The sequence below is a fragment of the Scyliorhinus torazame genome, chromosome 13, assembly GCF_047496885.1.
Source record: "Scyliorhinus torazame isolate Kashiwa2021f chromosome 13, sScyTor2.1, whole genome shotgun sequence".
NCBI classification, from domain to species: Eukaryota; Metazoa; Chordata; class Chondrichthyes; order Carcharhiniformes; family Scyliorhinidae; genus Scyliorhinus; species Scyliorhinus torazame.
Window position 1 is genome coordinate 117,127,660 of NC_092719.1, and position 20,597 is coordinate 117,148,256.

General features: G+C 49.6%; 1 protein-coding gene across 3 annotated transcripts in view; it reads right to left on the reverse strand.

Moving 5' to 3' along the window:
* srgap3 (SLIT-ROBO Rho GTPase activating protein 3) overlaps nucleotides 1-20,597 on the reverse strand; it is a 978,679-nt gene that overhangs the window by 272,083 nt on the left and 685,999 nt on the right. For all 3 annotated transcript variants that reach the window (XM_072472097.1, XM_072472095.1, XM_072472098.1), the window contains exon 2: nucleotides 18,470-18,665. In XM_072472097.1, coding sequence (XP_072328198.1) covers nucleotides 18,470-18,665 — 196 coding nt within the window. The remainder of the gene's footprint in view (nucleotides 1-18,469; nucleotides 18,666-20,597) is intronic.

Below are 20,597 nucleotides of genomic sequence, written 5' to 3' on the forward strand. Positions count from 1 at the left end.
TGCGGCAATCACTGATTTGCCCCAGGGAACATGGACGGTGGGTATCGACTGTGGCGGAGGGCGGGGATTGTGAGGGTGGGTGATCTGTTCTTGGAAGGGAGCTTCCCGAGCATGAGGGTGTTGGAGGAGAAGTTTGGGCTGGTGGGAGGGAATGACTTTAGATACTTGCAGGTGCGGGATTTTGTGCGCAGGCTGGTGCCATCCTTCCCACGCCTCCCGCCAAAGGGGAGGGAGGACAGGGTAGTTCCTCGGGGAGAGGTAGGTGAGGGTAGAGTCTCAGATATTTACAAAGAACTAATGGGAGCAGCGGATACACAGACTGAGGACCTGAAGCTTAAGTGGGAGGAGGAGCTCGGGGGGGGGGGGGGGGGGGGGGGGGGGGGGGGGGGGGGGGGGGAGGAGAGATGGAGGTCGGTATTTGGGCAGAAGCTCTGGGCAGAGTAAACACGACCGCAACATGCGCCAGGCTCAGTCTGATCCAGTTTAAGGTTGTGCACCGGGCCCACATGACGGTGGCCCGGATGAGTAAATTCTTCGGGCTGGAGGACAAGTGTGCCAGATGTGCCGGTGGGCCGGCTAATCACGTACACATGTTCTGGTCGTGCCGTAGACTCAGGGGGTACTGGCAGGGATTCGCGGACATCATGTCCCGGGTTTTGAAAACTGGGGTGGTAATGAGTCCTGAGGTGGCAATCTTTGGGGTGTCGGAGGACCCGGGAGTCCAGGAGGAGAAGGAGGCCGACGTCTTTGCTTCCCTGGTAGCCCGGCGACGAATACTGTTGGCATGGAGGGACTCAAGGCCCCTGAAGACCGAAGTATGGCTATCGGACATGGTGAGCTTTCTCGGTCTAGAGAAAGTTAAGTTCACCTTGAGAGGTTCACTATCGGGGCTCGCCCGGAGGTGGCAGCCATTCATTGACTTCTTCGCGGAGAATTAACCATCAGCGGGGGGGGGGGGGGGTTTAGGGTAGAGTAGAGTAGGGGGTGGTTTAGGCAGGTCCTTGCGAGAATGGAGTTGTGGTTTGTACCATGCGTTATTTGCTTTTCTTTTTTGTACAGTACTATACAATGTCATTGTTTTATCTGCCAAAAATACCTCAATAAAATTGTTCATGAAAAAAAAACTTAATTAATCCATTACCAGCGAAATACATACGAACATATGAAATAGGAGCAGGAGTAGGCCACTCGGCCCCTCAAGCCTGCTCCACCATTCAATAAGATCAAGGCTGATTTGATACACTTCACTCCACATTCCCACCAACCTCGGATAACCTTTCACCCCCTTGTTAATCAAGTTTTGGCTTGCCTTAAAAATATTCAAAAACTCTGCTTCCACTGCCTTTGGAGGAAGGGAGCTCCAAAATTACACTGTCCTTCGGAGAGAAATTATTTCTCCTCATCTCTGTCATAAATGAATGACCCATTATTTTTAAACAGTGTCCCCCTGGTTCTTCTACAAGAGGAAACACCCTCTCCACATCCACCCTGTCAATACCCCTCAGGATGTAAAGGTTTTGATTAAGTTGCCTCTTACTCTTCTAAACTCGAGTGGATTCAAACCTATCCTCTCCAACCTTTCCTCATAAGACAACCCGCCCATTCCTAGTATTAGTCTAGTAAACCTTCTCAGAACTACTTCTAATGCATCTTTCCTTATATAAGGAGACCAATACTGTGCACAGTACTCCAGATGTGGTCTCACTGGTGCCCTGTTCAACTGAAGGATAACCTCCCTACTTCTGTATTGCATTCCCCTCACAATAAATTATAACATTGAATTAGCTTTCCTAATTACTTCCTGTTCCTGTATACTAGTATTTTGCGATTCATGCAATAGGACAGCCAGATCCATTGAATTTCAGGACTGGATTCTGCGCACCCCGACGGCGAAATCGCATTCGGCGATGGGGCGGAGAAACCGTTTTCGCGTGCAAAATCAGGACCGATGCCAGTCTTGCGATTCTCCACCCGCTGAAAAATGTACGCCGTGCCGAATATCCACCACTTCAGGCCATTGCATGAGGCCCGCCCCGCAATTTTCCGTCCCAGACTGGCTGAATTCCCAACGGCGTGGTTCTAACATGGTCCTGCCGTTTGGGAACCTCGCGTGACGACTGTGGACTCAGTCCGGGGCCGCCACAATCGGGGGAGGGATGAGCGGGGGTTCATTCGGGACTTGGGGCTGTGTGTGCAGGCGGTACGGCCGATGCGGGGGCACTATTTCCGCGGTCCAGGTCCGTGGTCTGAGTCCACCATGGAGCATGGCGTGGCTGCTGGAGGCTGCCGCTGTGCGCATGCGTGGCCTCTGACCCGGACGTGCGGGGGGGCCGTATCGGCAGCTAGGGCAGCGAGCTCCACGACAGCTGCCTGCTAGCCCCCTGCAAGGCTGTGAGAATCTGTGGCCTTTGGACGGCAGTTTTCCTGCCGTAAAAGATCATGGGCGGGATTCACCGACCACCCGCCGGATCGGGGAATCGCCGGGGCGGCGAGAATCCTGCCCCCGCCGGCTGCCGAATTCTCCGGTGCCGGGGTTTTGGTGGGGACGGGAATCGCGCCGCGCCGGTCGATTCTCCGGCCCGCGATGGGCCGAGTGGCCGCCCGTTTTCGGCCAGTCCCGCTGGCGTATATTACACCAGGTATTTGCCGGCGGGACCTGGCTGCGCGGGCGGCCTTCGGGGTCCTCGGGGGGCGGGGAGGATCTGGCCCCGGGAGGTGCCCCCATGGTCTGGCCCGCGATCGGGGCCCACCGATTCGCGGGCGGGCCTGTGCCGTGGGGGCACTCTATTCCTCCGCGTCGGCTGCTGTGGTCCTCCGCGATGGCTGACATGAGATGATCCACCCTGCGCATGCGCTGGGATGACGCCAGCACACGCTGGCGCTCCTGCGCATGCGCCAACTCGCGTCGGCCGGCGGAGGCCCTTCGGCGCCGGTTGGCGTGGCGCCAAGCTCCTTCCGCGGCCGGCGGGGTGCAAACCACTCCGGCGCCGGCCTAGCCCCTGAAGGTGCGGAGGATTCCGCACCTTTGGGGCGGCCCGACGCCGGAGTGGTTCACGCCACTCCTTCGCGCCGGAGTTGCCCGCCCCGCCGGTTCCCGCAGAATCCCGCCCCACAGTTTTCATGGCGACGTGGGAACATAGACCCTAAAATGGAAAATCCTGCCCCAGAGCTCTGCAATCTTGTGTTTTCCAGATCTTTGCCCATTCACAACTTATGTCACTTTGTAGCCTCCATACATCCTCTTCTCAATTTACTTTCTAACTTATCTTTGTGCCATCAACAAATTTAGCAACCATCCCTTCAGTCCCTTCTTCCAAATCATTTATATAAATTGTAGTAAGTGCACTGGAGAAAGCCATTGGAACCTGCCTGGAATTCACATGACTCAGACTGCAGGAAACTGCACGGGTCTGAGATATGAGATGAGGAATGTCGATGCTTTGAAATGCAACACTTCCCACTTCAAGCACCCAGTGTCAACATCCATTTCAGCCAGGGCAGTACAGCACAGAGTTAGGTACAGAGTAAAGTTCCCTCTACTTTAAAAAATAAATTTAGAGTACCCAATTAATTTTTCCCAATTAAGGGGCAATTTAGCGTGGCCAATCCACCTACCCTGCACATATTTGGGTTGTGGGGACGAAATCCACGCAAACACGGGGAGAATGTGCAAACTCCACACGGACAATGACCCGGCGTCGGGATTGAACCTGGGACCTCGGTGCCGTGAGGCAGCAGTACTAACCACTGCGCCACCGTGCTGCCCTGTAAAGTTTCCTCTACACTGCCCTATCAAACATTCCCAGGACAGATACAACATGGGGTTAGATACTGAGTAAAGTTCCCTTTCCACTATCCCCATCAAATACTCCCAGGACAGGTACAGCTTAGAAGCCGTGCTTCAGGTTTCTCATATATTAAACATGAATTAACAGGCAAATTGTGGTCAAATATAACCTATGAATTGCACTGTAAATGGATACAACTAAGCTAGTTTCATGAATTGGCTCAGCAGTCCATTCAGATTTTGGTGATCACACTCAGTCACAACACCCTTCAAACTCGGTCTTCCTCATGAGGAGAGGAGCTAGGCTGATCCCCAGCCGAAGGCTGTGCGCTAGTTTAGTGAGTTTCACGAGCATATTCTTCACCACGCATATCACACATCTGCAGAACCTGCCAAACGTAGTCTGGATGGGGTAGATCCACCAAGGTGATCTTCAATGAACAGAAACAGCTGAAGCATCTTCTGCATCTGACCTCCGTCTTCTTCAGCTTGCCTGTATTCATTAGTGGTCACATCAACGATTACTACCCAGCTTGGACTGACCTGTGCTTTAAAAAATATAATGTGGAGATGCCGGCATTGGACTGGGGTGAGCACAGTAAGAAGTCTTACAACACCAGGTTAAAGTCCAACAGGTTTGTTTCGATGTCACTAGCTTTCGGAGCGCTGCTCCTTCTATATTTCACCTAGGTTCAGTCTACCCAGAAGTTTCAGTTTCCAAATCTCAGTTTATTTTTGTTTGCTCAGGAATCAGGAAGATCAGTTTCCCTCCATATTTCCCATTTCATTTCAGTTAGTCTCTCCCTCAAAACGCATACACTTTGAAGGTACTGATTCCCTCACAGTTGACTCATACTGTCCTAGTGCTACTGCCAAGCTGGACATGTAACAATAGTGTCCTATTGCACAATTGTGTTCTGCACAAAATATCGCATATGTACCTACTCTATCTCTCCAAACAATAATTGAAGAACCACTTGGTGTGTCATGGTTTGATACAAATTGATCAAGTGTTTTTTGTTCACAGTGAAGTGAACATACATAAGTGCACGTATGATTGGATTCACTTAATTTGATCAATGCAATTTACTGACATATATCAATACAAAGAATGTACGTGCTCAGCTTCTCATAACTTTACTTGACTTATTTCTAGATTCTTAGTTTTTTTTAAAAAAGTATGACTGACCAACTCTCTGATCTTCTCTTCACAGTCAGACAGACAACAGTGACAAGAGCAAACTCAAGATGCTGGAAATGCTCAGCAGGTCAGGCAGCACCCATGGAGGGGAAAGCAGCCTCTGGCCATCAGGGACAATGGTAACTTTCTTTTACTTTTTACTTGCATAGGAGGGGGTTTGGGATGATGGAAGAGTACACCAGGGTGTTGAGGAGGAGTGGTCCATTCAGAATGTTGAATGTTGAACATGGTAGAAATGGCACAGGATGATTTGATTTGATTTATTGTCACATGTATTAGTATACAGTGAAAAGTATTGTTTCTTGCATGCTGTACAAACAATGCATACCGTACATAGGGAAGGAAGGAGAGACTGCAGAATATAATGTTACAGTTATAGCAAGGTGTAAAGAAAAGATCAACTTAATACGAGGTAGGTCCATTCAAAAGGCTGATAGCAGCAGGGAGGAAGCTGTTCTTGAGTCGGTTGGTACATGACCTCAAACTTTGGTATCTTTTCCCTGACGGAAGAAGTTGGAAGAGAGTATGTCCGGGGTGCGAGGGGTCCTTAATTATGCTGGCTGCCTTTCTGAGGCAGCGGGAATTATAGATAGAGTCAATGGATGGGAGGCTGGTTTGCGTGATGGACTGGGCTACATTCACAACCTTTTGTAGTTTCCTGCGGTCTTGAGCAGAGCAGGCTCCATACCAAGCCGTGATACAACCAGAAACAATGCTTTCTATGGTGCATCTGTAGAAGTTGGTGAGAGTCGTAGCTGACATGCCAAATTTCCTTAGTCTTCTGAGAAAGTAGAGTCGTTGATGGGTTTTCTTAACTATAGTGCTGGCATGGGGGGACCACGACAGGCTGTTGGTGATCTGTACACCGAACAACTTGAAGCTCTCGACCCTTTCTACTTCGTTCCCATTGATATAGACAGGAGCATGTTCTCCACTACGCTTCCTGAAGTCGATGACAATCTCCTTCATTTTGTTGCCATTGAGGGAGAGATTATTGTCGTCGCACCAGTTCACCAGATTCTCTATCTCATTCCTGTACTCTGTCTCACCATTGTTTGAAATCCGACCCACTACGGTGGTGTCATCAGCAAATTTGAAAATCGAGTTGGAGGGGAATTTGGCCACACAGTCATAGGTGTATAAGGAGTATAGTAGGGGGCTGAGGACACAGCCTTGTGGGGCACTGGTGTTGAGGATGATCGTGGAGGAGGTGTTGTTGCCTATCCTTACTGATTGTGGCCTGTAGGTTAGAAAGTTCAGGATCCAGTCGCAGAGGGAGGAGCCAAGGCCAAGGCCACGGAGTTTGGAGATGAGTTTCGTAGGAATGATGGTGTTGAAGGCTGAGCTGTAGTCGACAGATAGGAGTCTGACATAGGTGTCTTTGTTATCTCGGTGTTCCAGGGTAGAGTGCAGGGCCATGGAGATGGCGTCTACAGTGGACCTGTTGCAGCGGTAGGCGAACTGTAGTGGATCAAGGCAATCCGGGAGGCTGGAGTTGATTTGTGCCATGACTAGCCTTTCAAAGCACTTCATGATGATGGATGTCAGAGCCACTGGGAGATAGTCATTAAGGTACGCTGCTTTACTTTTTTTTGGTGCAGGGATGATGGTCGTCTTCTTGAAGCAGATAGGGACCTCAATTGTGAAGAGAGGTTGAAGATGTCTGCGAATACCTCCGCTAGCTGATCCGCGCAAGACCCGAGTGCTCGTCTGGGTACCCTATCCGGGCCAGTGGCTTTCCATGGATTGACCTTCGAGAAGGCTGCTCTGACGTCTGCAATGGTGATCTCAGATGCAAGTTCATCCGAGGCTTCTGGGGTGGAGGGCTTGCTCTCGCTGACCTGTTGCTCAAAGCGTGCATAGAATGCGTTGAGCTCATCAGGAAGGGGTGCATTGGAGCCGACGATTTTAAATGCCTTCATCTTGTAGCCCGTTATGTCTTGCAGACCTTGTCTTTGACGGCGGGGGTCCGTGTGGCTAGCCTGGGACTCGAGCTTGGTCCGGTGCTGTCTTTTGGCATCTTTGATGGATTTCTTTAGATCATATCTGGCTTTCTTGTAGAGGTCAGGGTCGCCTGACTTGAACACCTCAGACCTAGACTTCAGCAAGCAGTGGATATCCCTGTTCATCCAGGGTTTCCGGTTGGGAAACACATGGATTTGCTTCTTTGGCACACAGTCTTCTACACAATTACTAATGAAGTCAGTCACTGTAGTGGCGTACTCGTTCAGGCTGGTCACAGAGTTTTTAAATACTGACCAGTTCACTGACTCTAAGCAGATCCGTAGGAGATCATCCGATTCCACAGACCAACAATGCACAACTTTCTTTGACGGATTCTCCCGCTTCAGTTTTTGCTCATAAGCAGGGAGCAGGAGCACAGCCTTGTGGTCAGATTTGCCAAAGTGTGGGCGGGCGATAGAGCGGTAGGCATGTTTGATATTTGTGTAGGATGTTTGGGCCCCTGGTGGAACAGGTGACGTGCTGGTGGTAACTTGGTAGTACGCTCTTGAGCTTGGCCTGATTGAAGTCCCCAGCTACAATGAACAAGGCCTCAGGATGTTTCGTTTCAAGGCTATTTGTGGTGGTGAATATTTTGTCCAGTGCGATTTTCACGTTCGCATGGGTTGGTATGTAAACTGCTGTCAGGATAATGGAGCTGAACCCCCGCGCAAGGTAGTAGGCTGTATTTTAGTGTCGTGTTTTCTAGGTCCGGGGAGCAGAAACTCGTCAGTGTTGCTACAGCTCGGCACCAGCAGGTGTTAATTAGGAGGCAAACCCCGCCTCCTCTAGCCTTGCCTGAGGCCGCCGTACGGTCCATTCAGTGGATTGAGAAGCCCTCTGGTTGTAGGGCACAGTCCGGTGAAGCAGGAGTGAGCCATGTCTCCATGAAACAGAGCACACAGCAGTCCCTTAGTTCTCAATGGGGATGGCCCATTGAATATGGAGGCTGGTGGGAGTGGAAAACGAGGACAAGGAGAACACGAATACGATTCTGGGAGGGGATGGAAGGAAGGAGTGAGAGCAGAAGCACAGGAAATGGGATGACCATGGTCATGGGCACTGTCAACTGCAGTGGAGGGAGATATATACACCAATCCTGTCTGTCTCTGTCCCACACACACCACCAACTACCAACCACCCCCCGTCACACACACACGCGCACCGACACAACCCACCCCCACACACAACAAATACCCACCTCCCTTGCCCCTCACACACACACCCGCCTCTGCCCCCACACACCCGTTTTTTCTCCACCTCTTTTTTTTCTGTCACAGATGCACACACTCTTACACACACTCTCACTCTCTCTCATGTGTGCCGGTGAGTGATATTTCCTGTGCACAAGGCAGCGTGGTTGCTCTGCAGGCCGCCTCTGACCTGCACAGCTGCATCCAATTAGGCCTTCCCTGGTCTCCCATTGGCAGTCTGGTTTGCAGCCCCATCACCCATAGGCCACGTGACAACGCAAGCTGCAGAGAGTTAATGTGTTCCAGATGCTGGGGCTAAGTGTATTGAGGAGAGGCAGGTCGAGCTGTAGACGGCCTAAATTAATGCTGCTCACAATTACAGGGGTGAAGCAGCTATCATTAAAAACCATTCCCATTCATTATCCTCTTTTCCTGGTTTGTTTCTCTTTCCCCCAAGCAGAAGGCATTTATTTCCAGATGAGTGACCTTCTCGGGCAGAAGTGTGTAACCAAGCAAATGCCTATCAGAGCTTTGCACAGCCCAGGAGTAAATGAGACACAGGACAAGGTGCATCTCTGCTTGTACATGCAATGTCCATACATTTAATTTTCATTCCTCCCTTTAGTATTGTTGCCTTGCTGCAATGTTTATGGCTGTGGGCTGTCTTAATAGGATCCAAGTCGATTGGTGAAGCAAAATCAAGGCATAGAGCTTTTTTTTGAGAGTTTATTGACTTGATCAGTCTCATAGCTCTTCTCCCACTCAACCCAGTGAGGCAACTATTGCCCATTTACACGTGTTGAAAGACAATTAATACCCATCACCTGCTGCTCACAATACGGTCTCCTCTGCACTGGCAAGGGTAAACTCAGATTGGGGAATTGTTTTTCAGAACACATTCGTTCAGTCTGCAAGCATGACCCTAGCCTTGCAATCGCTTTCCATTTTAACTCACCATGCTCATATTACTGTTCTTGGCTTGTTGCAATGTTCCAGTGAAGCTCAATGCAAACTGGAGGAGCAGCTCTTCCAATTATAGATTTTACAGCCTTCTGGACTTAACATTACATTCATGGTTTAGACCATGAACTCTGTTCACCATTTTGATTTTACCTTCCACCACTCCCCCCTCCCCCACCGCACCCACACCCAAGTGCCAGTCTGTTTCATGTTCTGTGTTTTGCTTTCAGTAAACGCTCCCCTTGTTCTGCTATTAAAACATTCTGTATCTGGCTTTCAAACAGCACATCTTTATGCCGCTATTCACACCTGCTTTAGTCTTTAATATTATCATTACCACTCCTATTGTCCCTGATATCTTTGTCACTTCCTGGTCTCCAACTGTACCTGGCTTTCCAGTTTGATTCACCTTCTCCACCCTTTGGTTTTGGCAATCACATTTTTCCCTCACTTCAGCTCTGAAGGGTCATACAGAGTCAAAACATTCACTGTTTCTCTCTTTCAATAGATGCTGCCAGAACCTGCTGAGTTTCATAGATTATCATAGAGTTTACAGTGCAGAAGGAGGCCATTCGGCCCATCGAGTCTGCACCAGCTCGTGGAAAGAGCACCTTACCCAAGGTCAACATCTCCACCCCATCCCCATAACCCAGTAACCCCACCCAACACTAAGGGCAATTTTGGACACTAAGGGCAATTTAGCATGGCCAATCCACCGAACCTGCACATCTTTGGACTGTGGGAGGAAACCGGAGCACCCGGAGGAAACCCACGCACACACGGGGAGGATGTGCAGACTCCGCACAGACAGTGACCCAAGCCGGAATCGAACCTGGGACCCTGGAGCTGTGAAGCAATTGTGCTATCCACAATGCTACCGTGCTGCCCTTTTTGATGCTGCCTTCTGCACAGTGACTGACCAGAGAACCCTCCCGCTCTTACTGCCTGCCATCGGGCCAATTGGAAGACTTTATGGCTGATAATCAACCTGTTTGACCACAATATGTTTATCCAGCATTTTCTGTTTTGATTTCAGGTTCCAGCATCTGCAGAATTTTGATTTTTATTAATCCCGTTGCCTGTTTCTCTGAACTGTGACAATGTATCACAGAATTGTTACGGTGCAGAAGCAGGCTATTCAGCCCATTGTATCTGCACCTACTCTCCAAATGAACATTATGATTTGGGCCATTACCCTGCCTTTCCCCGAACTCTTGTACATCACCTTGCCTCGATTGAACCTGCCTCCACCACGCTTCCAGGCAGTGCATTCCAGACCCAAACCACTCGCTGTGTGTAAAAGTTTTTTCTCACATCACATTTGCTTCTTTTGCAAATTACTTTAAATCTGTGCCCCCTCATTCTTAATCCTTTTATGAGCAGGAATAGTTTCTCCCTATCTACTCTGTCCAGCCCCCACATGATTTTGAACATCTCTATTAAATCTCTTCTTCGCCTTCTTCTCTCCAAGGAGATGAGACCCAACCTCTCCAATCTATCCTCTTTCTTAAGTCCATTTTTGTAAACCTCTTCTGCACTCTCTCCAATGCGTTCACATCCTTCCAATAATGTCATGCCCAGAACTGTCCGCAATACTCCAGCTGAGGTCTAACTAGTATCTGGTGGAAATTCAGCATAACCACTTTGCTCTTGCATTCTCTGCCTCTATTAATAAAACCCAGGATACAGTATGCTTTATTAACTGCTCTGATTAAGACATTAACAAGCAGTGATGCGGTGGGTAGCACTCTTGTCTCAGAGCCAGATAGTTATAGGTTTAAGTCCAACTCCAGAACACACACTGAGACTGACCCTCCAGTGCAGTACCGAGGCAGTGCGAGACTGAATCTCCAGTGCAGTGCTGAGGGAGTGCGAGACTGACCCTCCAGTGCAGTACTGAGGGAGTGTGAGACTGACACTCCAGTGGAGTACTGAGGGAGTGCGAGACTGACCCTCCAGTGCAGTACTGAGGGAGTGCGAGACTGACCCTCCAGTGCAGTACTGAGGGAGTGTGAGACTGACTCTCCAGTGCGGTACTGAGGGAGTGCGAGACTGACTCTCCAGTGCGGTACTGAGGGAATGCGAGACTGACCCTCCAGTGCAGTACTGAGGGAGTGCGAGACTGACCCTCCAGTGCAGTACCGAGGCAGTGCGAGACTGAATCTCCAGTGCAGTACTGAGGGAGTGCGAGACTGACCCTCCAGTGCAGTACTGAGGGAGTGCGAGACTGACCCTCCAGTGCAGTACTGAGGGAGTGTGAGACTGACTCTCCAGTGCGGTACTGAGGGAGTGCGAGACTGACCCTCCAGTGCAGTACTGAGGGAGTGTGAGACTGACTCTCCAGTGCGGTACTGAGGGAGTGCGAGACTGAGTCTCCAGTGCGGTACTGAGGGAATGCGAGACTGACCCTCCAGTGCGGTACTGAGGGAGTGCTGTCCTATTGGAGGTGGCATCTCTCAGCCAAGGGCGAGAAATATCCTGTGGCATTATTTTGAAGAACATTGGAATTACCCTTCAACCAACACCAATAAAATACTTATTTGTTCATTTGTTACACTGCTGTTTGTGGGGTCTTTCTATGTGCAAATTGGCTGCTGTGTTTCCGACATTACAACAAGGTTTCAAATAGTTTTTAACATTTTGGGATGACCTGGGAATACAAAAGGCACTATAGAAAGCCAAGGCTTTCCTTCCGTGCGCTCCAGGAGTGAGACTCAAACCTGTTTTCTCTCCCTTCTATCCTGCCAGGTAGTGCTGCTTACTTTCTTCGTGCCCACCACCAGCCTAGCCTGGGCAGACTATTCAAGAGACACGGATCTCATAACAGCCAAACCCTAAACCTATCCCATGTCTGAGAGCATGATCTTTCCGATGATGGAGTGTTGGGGAGGGGTGTGTGGGGGTTCCACTGGATACCGAGTGAACCTTCTTTCACAGCCCAAGGGGCAGGGTGTGCATTACTTATAAGTGGAAATATCCTAAGTAATTGTTTTACTGCCAACTGTTGAGGGTTCTGAGCATGTGTGAGCTTTGAGTGGGGTTTTTCAGTCTGCAAGAGATGACTTGTAAGCAAGACAGGTTTTACTAGAGCTCCTGTTTTCACAGTTATTACTATTATTGTTAAGCTTTGTTGTTTAATTATATAAAGAAGTTCCTTCTTTTACACGACGTATTCGACTACCACCTTTGCAGCCTCAAGTTACCACATCTTTTAGCGACAAAGGGAAAACGTAAAGAAAATAAAACGTTTTTTGGTGTTCGCACTGGCTAAACGAGGTTGCAATCAGCGAGTAGCAAGTTTTCATTGTGGGTTTATTTAATGGAGCCTGTCTTCAGTGACCACCTCTGGTGCACAGTTTTCCAATCGCGTAGCCAGGATTTTAGCCAGGATTTTCGCATCCACATTGAGCAGCAAGATGGGTCTGTAGGACCCACACTCGGGTCTTTGTCTTTCTTGGGTATCACAAGATTGAGGCTTGTGCTAGCGTTGGTGGCAGAGTCTGCGAACATCTACTGCAAGTTTGGGGCCAGTACTGTCGCAAATTTTCTGTACAAGTCCGCCGAGAATCCATCTGGTCCTGGCACCTTCCCCGCTTTCCATGACATCCCCCAATTCTAGAGGTGCTTGCAGCCCTCTTCTCCTATCCTCCCCCCATGACTGGCATGTCCAGTCCATCGAGGAACTGTTTAATCCTCGTGTCTCCTTCGGGGGGCTCGGAGGTGTACAGCCCCCGGTAGAAGGCTCCGAATGCTTTGTTGACCTTTTCCGTTTCAGCTGTTGGAAGCTAATATAATGAATAACTTTACAGTTCCTGTGACAATTGAGAAGCTATGCCAAATTTCTTTAACTCATGGTCTACCAGATTTGCTTGTTTTCGACAACGGCACTACATTTACAAGTGAATTATTTCAAGAATTCATGCAAAAGAATGGTCTACGCCCTGTGTGTTTCTGCACTGTTTCATCTGACTTCAAATGGTTTGGCAGAGCAAGCTGCTGAAAGGGATTGAAGAGAATGGTCGATGATACTTAGTACAAAGCTCTCAAGGTTTTTATTTCAGTACCGCATCACGCCACAATCCACAACCGGGCCACCTCCAGCAGAATTGTTTTTCGGTAGAAGGCCCAAGTCTCATTTGGATCTGTTTCATCCAGATCTCAGAGCAAAAGTGAGCAGGAGACAAGAGAAGCAGAAGGATGGTCACGTCTACCACGCCAAAGGGAGGCAGTTCAAACCAGATCATCAGGTTTACAACATGAACTTTGGTAGTAATCAGAGGTGGTTACTGGGAATAATCTTAAACCAAAGTGGTCCAATGATACCGTGACATGGAAGAGCTGTTCACAGACACCAAAACCATATTTGTTTATGTTACGATTCATTGTCAGCAGCCATTACAGAGAACATGGTAATGTTGCTGTGGGTGTTCACAATGACGTGGTGCCTGCATTTCCAGTTTCGCCAGTTGAGTCTGCTGGAGTAGTGGAAGAGGAATGTTCATGTTCAGATTCTCAATCTCTCTCTTCGCCTACGATTCCAGATCAACGGTTACAAGATTCACCAGTGGTAGTGTGCAGGCCACAACGCAATCGCAAAGTTCCCGGCAGACTTTTTTTGTGTAGTTAAGACATTACTATAGTTGCATTTCTGTCCTGATGGGGGATGTAAATTTAAAGGGGGAGGGGGGGAGAAGCGTTGCAGTGTCATTTTGAGTCAGAGTGTACTTATAAGATTTTCTCCGAGGTAATTGTTTTACTGCCAGTTTTATTGCCGTTTGTTGAGGATTCTGAGCATGTGCAAGCTGTGGACGGGCTTTTTCAGTCTACCAGAGGTGACCTGTAAGCAAGACTTGTTTTACTGTTGCTCCTGTTTTCATAGTTATTACTGTTATTGTTAAACTTTATTATTTATATATATAACAAAGTTCCTTCTTTTAAACAACACATTCGACTACCACCTTTGTGATCTCAAGCTGTCACAAAACTGAATCCACCTTTGGTTACCACAAGGCGAACCATATCGATATTCATGAGAGGTGCCAGAGAGGAAACACTAGGGCCGGGATTCTCCGATCCCGCGGCCGAGTTCTGACGCTGGCGTCAAAAGCGGCACGAGCCACTCTGGCGTCAACGGGCCGCCAGGCCCAGGTATTCACCCCTTCCTAGGGGGCTAATATGGTGCCAGAGTGGTGTCCGCTGCTCCGGTGCTCAAAAGCCGGCGCGCCACGGCCGGCGCATGTGCGCCACGGCGTGAGTCCATGCATGCACGCCGTGGCCGGCGCAAGTCCGCGCAAGCCGCTGTGGCCGGCCCAAGTCCGCGCAAGCGTGCTACGGCCAGCGCGAGTCCGTGCAAGGGAGCCACGTCCGGCGCGAGTCCACGCATGCGCGCCACAGCCGGCGCGAGTCCGTGCAAGGGAGCCACGGCCGGCGCGAGTCCACGCATGCGCGCTACAGCTGGCGCAAGTCCGCGCAAGCGCGCCACAGCCGGCGCGAGTCCGTGCAAGGGAGCCACGTCCGGCGCGAGTCCACGCATGCGTGCCACAGCCGGCGCGAGTCCGTGCAAGGGAGCCACGTCCGGCGCGAGTCCACGCATGCGCGCCATGGCCAGCGCGAGTCCGTGCAAGGGAGCCAACACTGGCGCGAGTCCGCGCAAGCGCGCCGTGGCCAGCGCAAGTCCGCGCAAACATGCCACGGCTGGCGCGGGTCCACGCATGCGCGTGGGTTTCCATCTCCGCGCTGGCCCCGGGGCAATATAGCGGAGCTCTAAAGGGGCCCGGTGCGGATGAACATAGGCCCCCCCCACGGAATTAGCCTGCCCGCCGATCGCTGGCCCCGATCGCGGGCCAGGTCACCGTGGAGTCAGATCCCCCCCCGACCCCCCACCAGGACGGCCCCCGCAGCCAGAACTCCGAGGTCCCGCCGGGTGGGACCATACGTAACCCACACTGGCAGGACTCGGCCGAACTCGGCGGGCACTCGGCCTGTCGAGGTGTGGAGAATCGCTGGGGGGGGGGCGCTTTCAATCTCCTCCACCGACCGGCACGGCGGCGACCCCGCAGGCGCCAGAGATTCGGTGCCAGAGAATAGGCAGCCCGCCATCAGAGTGGCGTGGCGCGATTCTCGCGCCCCCCCCGCCAATTCTCCGACTCGGCACAGAATCGGAGAATCCCGACCGAGATCTCCCCTCAACATTCAATGGCAATACCATGACTGAACCCCCATGGTCCACATTCTGGGGCTTACCATTGACCAGAAACTATCTAAATATTGCAGACCAACCATATAAATACTGTTACGTGAGGGAGATATTAGAAATTGGTTCCAGAAATAAGACCCCAGTGTAGCAGGCAATTTAGGGGTTAAATCGACTGAGGGGAAATCCTGCTAGCACAGATTTAGCACACCTGCCAAGTTACATTGTCCCAGCCAGAGTTAAACTGGTTAGTGGGAATACAGAGGATGCCTCAGATCCAATGTCCTTCGGGACACTCCTGTCTGACCAGCTATTAGTCCAAACCAGGGTGAGAGTGTGACTGTGAGTAAGAGCGAGAGAAATGAATCCAGTGGAGGCAGAAGGCTTGGGAAATTGACCGAGAGAGGTCCTGAAAGTTGCCAAGGAGGCAGGCTTTGGAAAAGGGTTATGAATAAGTGTCACTACCAGAAGAAAAATTGCTTCATTAAATCTAGGTATCGCCATTGCTTGTTTGCATGTTCATGTAAAGTGTTATTTAATGGGAACTAGGGTGTTCAGGTTAAGAAACTGCATTAATCCTCGTTAGGGATGGAGTTAAAAACATTTCAATATGTTTTCTTAATTTTGTTTGAATAAAGTTTGTTTATAAAATAACCAAGCCCCATTTCTTATCACTCCTGGAACAAATCGATCTTTCCACACTGTCTTAAAACTTTAAAACATTATTGCCCTGGTTCAGCCTTTTAACCGCTGTTGAGAGCTGACCAGGCACCTGTAACAATACTGTGACTACAAGAGCATTCAGAGGCTGGGAATTCTGCAGTGTGTAACTGACCTCCTAACTCCCCAAAGTCTGTCCACCACCTACAAGGTACAAGCCAGGAGTGTGATGAAATACTCTCCGCTTGCTTGGATGAGTGGGGCTCCAACAACACTCAGGAAGCTCAACACCATCGAGGACAAAGTAGTCCACTCAATCAGCACTCCATCCACCATCTTAAACATTTACTCCTTCATCAATGGTAGCAGTGTGCAATATCTACAGGATGCACTGCAGCAACTCAATCGACACTCCTTCCAAACCTGCGACCGTTGCCACCTAGAAGGACAAGGGTGGCAGATGCATGGGAACACCACCACTTGCAAGTTCCCTTCCCAGTCATTCACCATCCTGACTTGGAATTGTGTCACCATTCCTTCACTGTCGCGGGGTCAAAATCCTGGAACTCCCTCCCTAATAGCACTCTGGGTGTACCTACACCACATGGACTGCAATGGTTCAAGAAGTCGGCTCACCACCACCTTCTCTGGGGTAATTAGGGATGAACAAGTGTTGGCCTTGCCAGTACTGTTCATATTTCATGAATGCATAAAAATAAAGTAAATGCTTGCCTATAACATCTTTCTTTTTAAATTTAGAGTACCCAATTCATTTTTTCCAATTAAGGGGCAATTTAACGTGGCCAATCCACCTACTCTGCACACCTTTTGGGTTGTGGGGACGAAACCCACGCAAACACAGGGAGAATGTTCAAACTCCACATGGACAGTGACCCAGAGAAGGAATCGAACCTGGGACCTCGGCGCCGAGAGGCAGCAGGGCAACCCACTGCGCTACCGTGCTGCCCGCCTATAACATCTGAATTACCCAGATCAACTCAAACAGAATCTATACAATGCAGAAGGAAGCCATTTGGCCCATCGGGTCTGCACTGGCTCACTGAAAGAGCATTTTCCCTCGTTCCACTCCCCTGCCTTGTCTCCATAACCTTACACATTCGTCCTTTACAGTTAGCAATCCAATTCCCCTTTGAATTCCCCGATCGAACCTGCCTCCATCACCCGCTCAGGAAATTCATTCCAGACTCTAACCACCCTCGGGGTGAAAACCTTTTTCCTCACATTCTGTAAATAAAGGAACCGTGAAGAAAAGGATTTGCATCTAGTTTTATTCTGGCTAGAGATCCAGTTATCAGAAATGACTGATGTGGAATTCTCCAGCTGGGGCAGGGACATGCACTTAGCAACGGAGATGTACGAACGACTCTTTCCTGTGATCCAAGTTAAACAATCAGCTCTGGAAGAACTCTCCAGTGTACCCAGAGCTCGCTATGGAATTAATCATAAGCTCAAGGGGCTCAGGGAAGACCCGTACTTGAATTTCCACTGAGGCGCTATCTGAGAATGATCTGTTTCACTCTGTAACCCAGGTATTAACTGACCCTGGTTTGGCTACTGTTTCCTTAAAGTGCCATTTCCTTCCGCTGCCACCCCTGTGACAGCTTCAAGTCAGGAACAGCACATGCTAAATGGAGAGTAGAACTCCGATACAGCACTCAAGGCTCAGGTACATCCACACATCCACTGGAATGTTCATAGATTATCATAGAATTTACAGTGCAGAAGGAGGCCATTCGGCCCATTGAGTCTGCACCGGCTCTTGGAAAGAGCACCCTACCCAAGGTCAACACCTCCTCCCTTTCCCCATAACCCAGTAGCCCCACCCAACACTAAGGGCAATTTTGGACACTAAGGACAATTTATCATGGCCAATCCACCTAACCTGCACATCTTTGGAATGTTGCCTCCATTGCATTCAAAGTTCAGATGTGCACATCTGAAAGCTCCTTTTTGACAGTTCCATTTCTCACACCTATCAGTATGTGGTCTCTTCATTATATTTTCAATTTCAGCAATTTTGCCTTGTGTTTTAGCTGATAAAGTGTTGGAATTTAATCGAGTTGGCGTTGTTCAAATGATTTATACAGAATAATGGATATCTGGGGAGTCAGTCACAAATGTATTTTTTCTGATTCCTCAAACTTCAAGTCTGCTGTTACAAATCCCCTGTTCTATCCACTCTTCCTCCTCATTATGTTGAAGGCAAAACTCTTTAGCATTATTCTCAGCAAAAACGTATTCTTTCGAGGACCTTCATTGCTCTTTCCTAGAATTTCCTTCAACACCCCATGCTTGGTGTCCATAGCTCGTTGCTTTGCTTCGCCATTTTCACCCCCCTGTGTTCCCAGGTTTGGGGCCACCCTTCTCTAAGGCTTCCTCGATCTCTGAAGAAATAAAGTAACAGTGTTGGGGCAGAGCGTGTGCGAAGGCTGAATTTAAGCTGGCCGGCTTACCTGAACTGCTGGTGCTCCTTGGAGCTGCGAATCTTCGCCGCAAAACGTTCCGCCAGTTTGTCCAGGCTCCGTGAGTACTCCACCTCGATCTCCGCCTTCCTGCGGAAGAATTCCTGCAGATCCTGAAGGAGCTGGAGACGGGATTCTGATTGCTGCTCCAGGCATTTCAACTGCTCCGCCAACTGTGCTCGGATTTCTGTCAGAAAGAAAAAACCCGTCAAGACAGAAAAATACAAGGACTTGCATTCAAAGAGCTTTATTCATAACGTCAGGATGCCCCGACATACCTCATTGTTAAATAATCACTTTTTAAGTGTAGGATGATATGCAGCAGCCAATTTGCACAGGAAGATCCCATGAAGCACAATGAACAAATCATCAGATTTTCGGTGTTGGTTAAGGGGTAAATCTGGTTCAGGACACACAAGGGACTCCACTGTTGCTTTTCAAAATAGTTCAATGGTGTTTTTACACCCACCTGAGAGTAGGTGAGGCTCTGGTTTAATATTTCCACTGAAAAACAGTGCCTCCAACAGTGCAGCACTCCCGCAGTACTCCACTGGAGGTGTCAGCCTGGATTATGAGCTGAAGTCTCTTGTGGTGGAACTTCAATGCAGAACCTTTTGACTCGAGGTGAAATTGTTCCCACCAAACCGCAGTTCACATTTGAGTCACAGTATGGCTCGGTTGAACAAAACTGTAAAACATGATGTGTTCCCCCCCCCCCCCCCCCCCCCCCCACACACACACCCTGGCCCACCTCCACCCCAACCAAACCGAACTTCTGGTGAAAACATCTGCTAATCTTTGTTTTAAATTGACCCTTTTTCTCCTTTCCGCGCCTGAAGGTGGCGAATTTTGCCAAATTTTGGTTCCACAGCTGCCAGCATCCGACCGGCATGTCAGCCAAATGCCTGCCCTTCATGATAGACCACGGCAGTGAGGGTCGACAGCCCTCTCATGTCTCTCACAGCCCAGCCCTCTCATGTCTTCCCCTGATGTCCTGCACGCTGACTTGCCAGCAGTGCCCCTGGATAATCATCGGGAATCCCAATCCTGGATGATTTTCCCTCCCCTGGCCGTAGGATTCTGAGGCCAAAGTTTAGAGACCTTACGGTAGTCGGACACCAACACAAACTGAGGATCAGCTCAGTTCCTGTGTGGCTGAGTGCAACTGAACTATCAGGAGTAATACCGGTCTGCTTTGTAAATCAAGAACAAATATGAAAAAAAGGAATAAATTTGCATGAATACAGACAACAGTCTGGTGCATCATGGTCTTCCCTTAGAGACGATGCAATCTAAGATCCATTGTCATGACAACACCACCTCCTTGTCACATTGCTTTGCCACGTTAGTGGGCGGTATTCTGGAGGTGGGAATGGAAACTGGAATTAATTACGCTAGGAGACTGAGAGCTGGGGAAAGCAAGCCACTGTTGGCTGGAGCTTCTTACTGATGTTGTGTGCAGACACGGTTTGGCTCCTGCTCCCTCCCTTCGTTCGGTACAGAGTCAGGCAACATTGGAAGTCTCTGAGCGGAGGTGATACGGCTCAGGATGAAGATCACACTGCAGCTTCTGCAGTGAACTCAAGATTGGTTTTAGGGTGAGGGGTGAAATCTTCCAAAATAAATCCAGACCAATGTTTGAACATGCCATGCTGAAAATACACTGCCCTACCAATTGAAAAAAGGCCGAGAGACACACATCCAGGGCATATGCAATAAGGGGCCTTATATGTTTCCAAACTTGGGCTGCCAGCTGAACCTTTTGATGGACTGCTGCCGGTTCCCACCAAACAGGAAACCTTTTCATGAAATGTGGAGCAGTGAGTTACAGAAGATCTCCTCCCAGAATCGTCTGCAATGCAAATGACCATTGACCATTCCTGCTCAGCCCTCGGTCCCCTCCCAGTAAGGCCTGCGGTCCAATATCGGGTGCACCTTGGGCTGCCCCATGCCCCAGCAATTTTAAAAGGATCATTAGGCCTTTTGACAAGATGAATCGCTGGGCTGAAACAGCTGCAGTTGTCCACAAAGATTCCACACTCAAGTCAGTCGATCCAAGCAATTATCTTGATTCGGTATATATGTGCTTTTAGCACCAGACATTCAGAGAGCTGGAGGG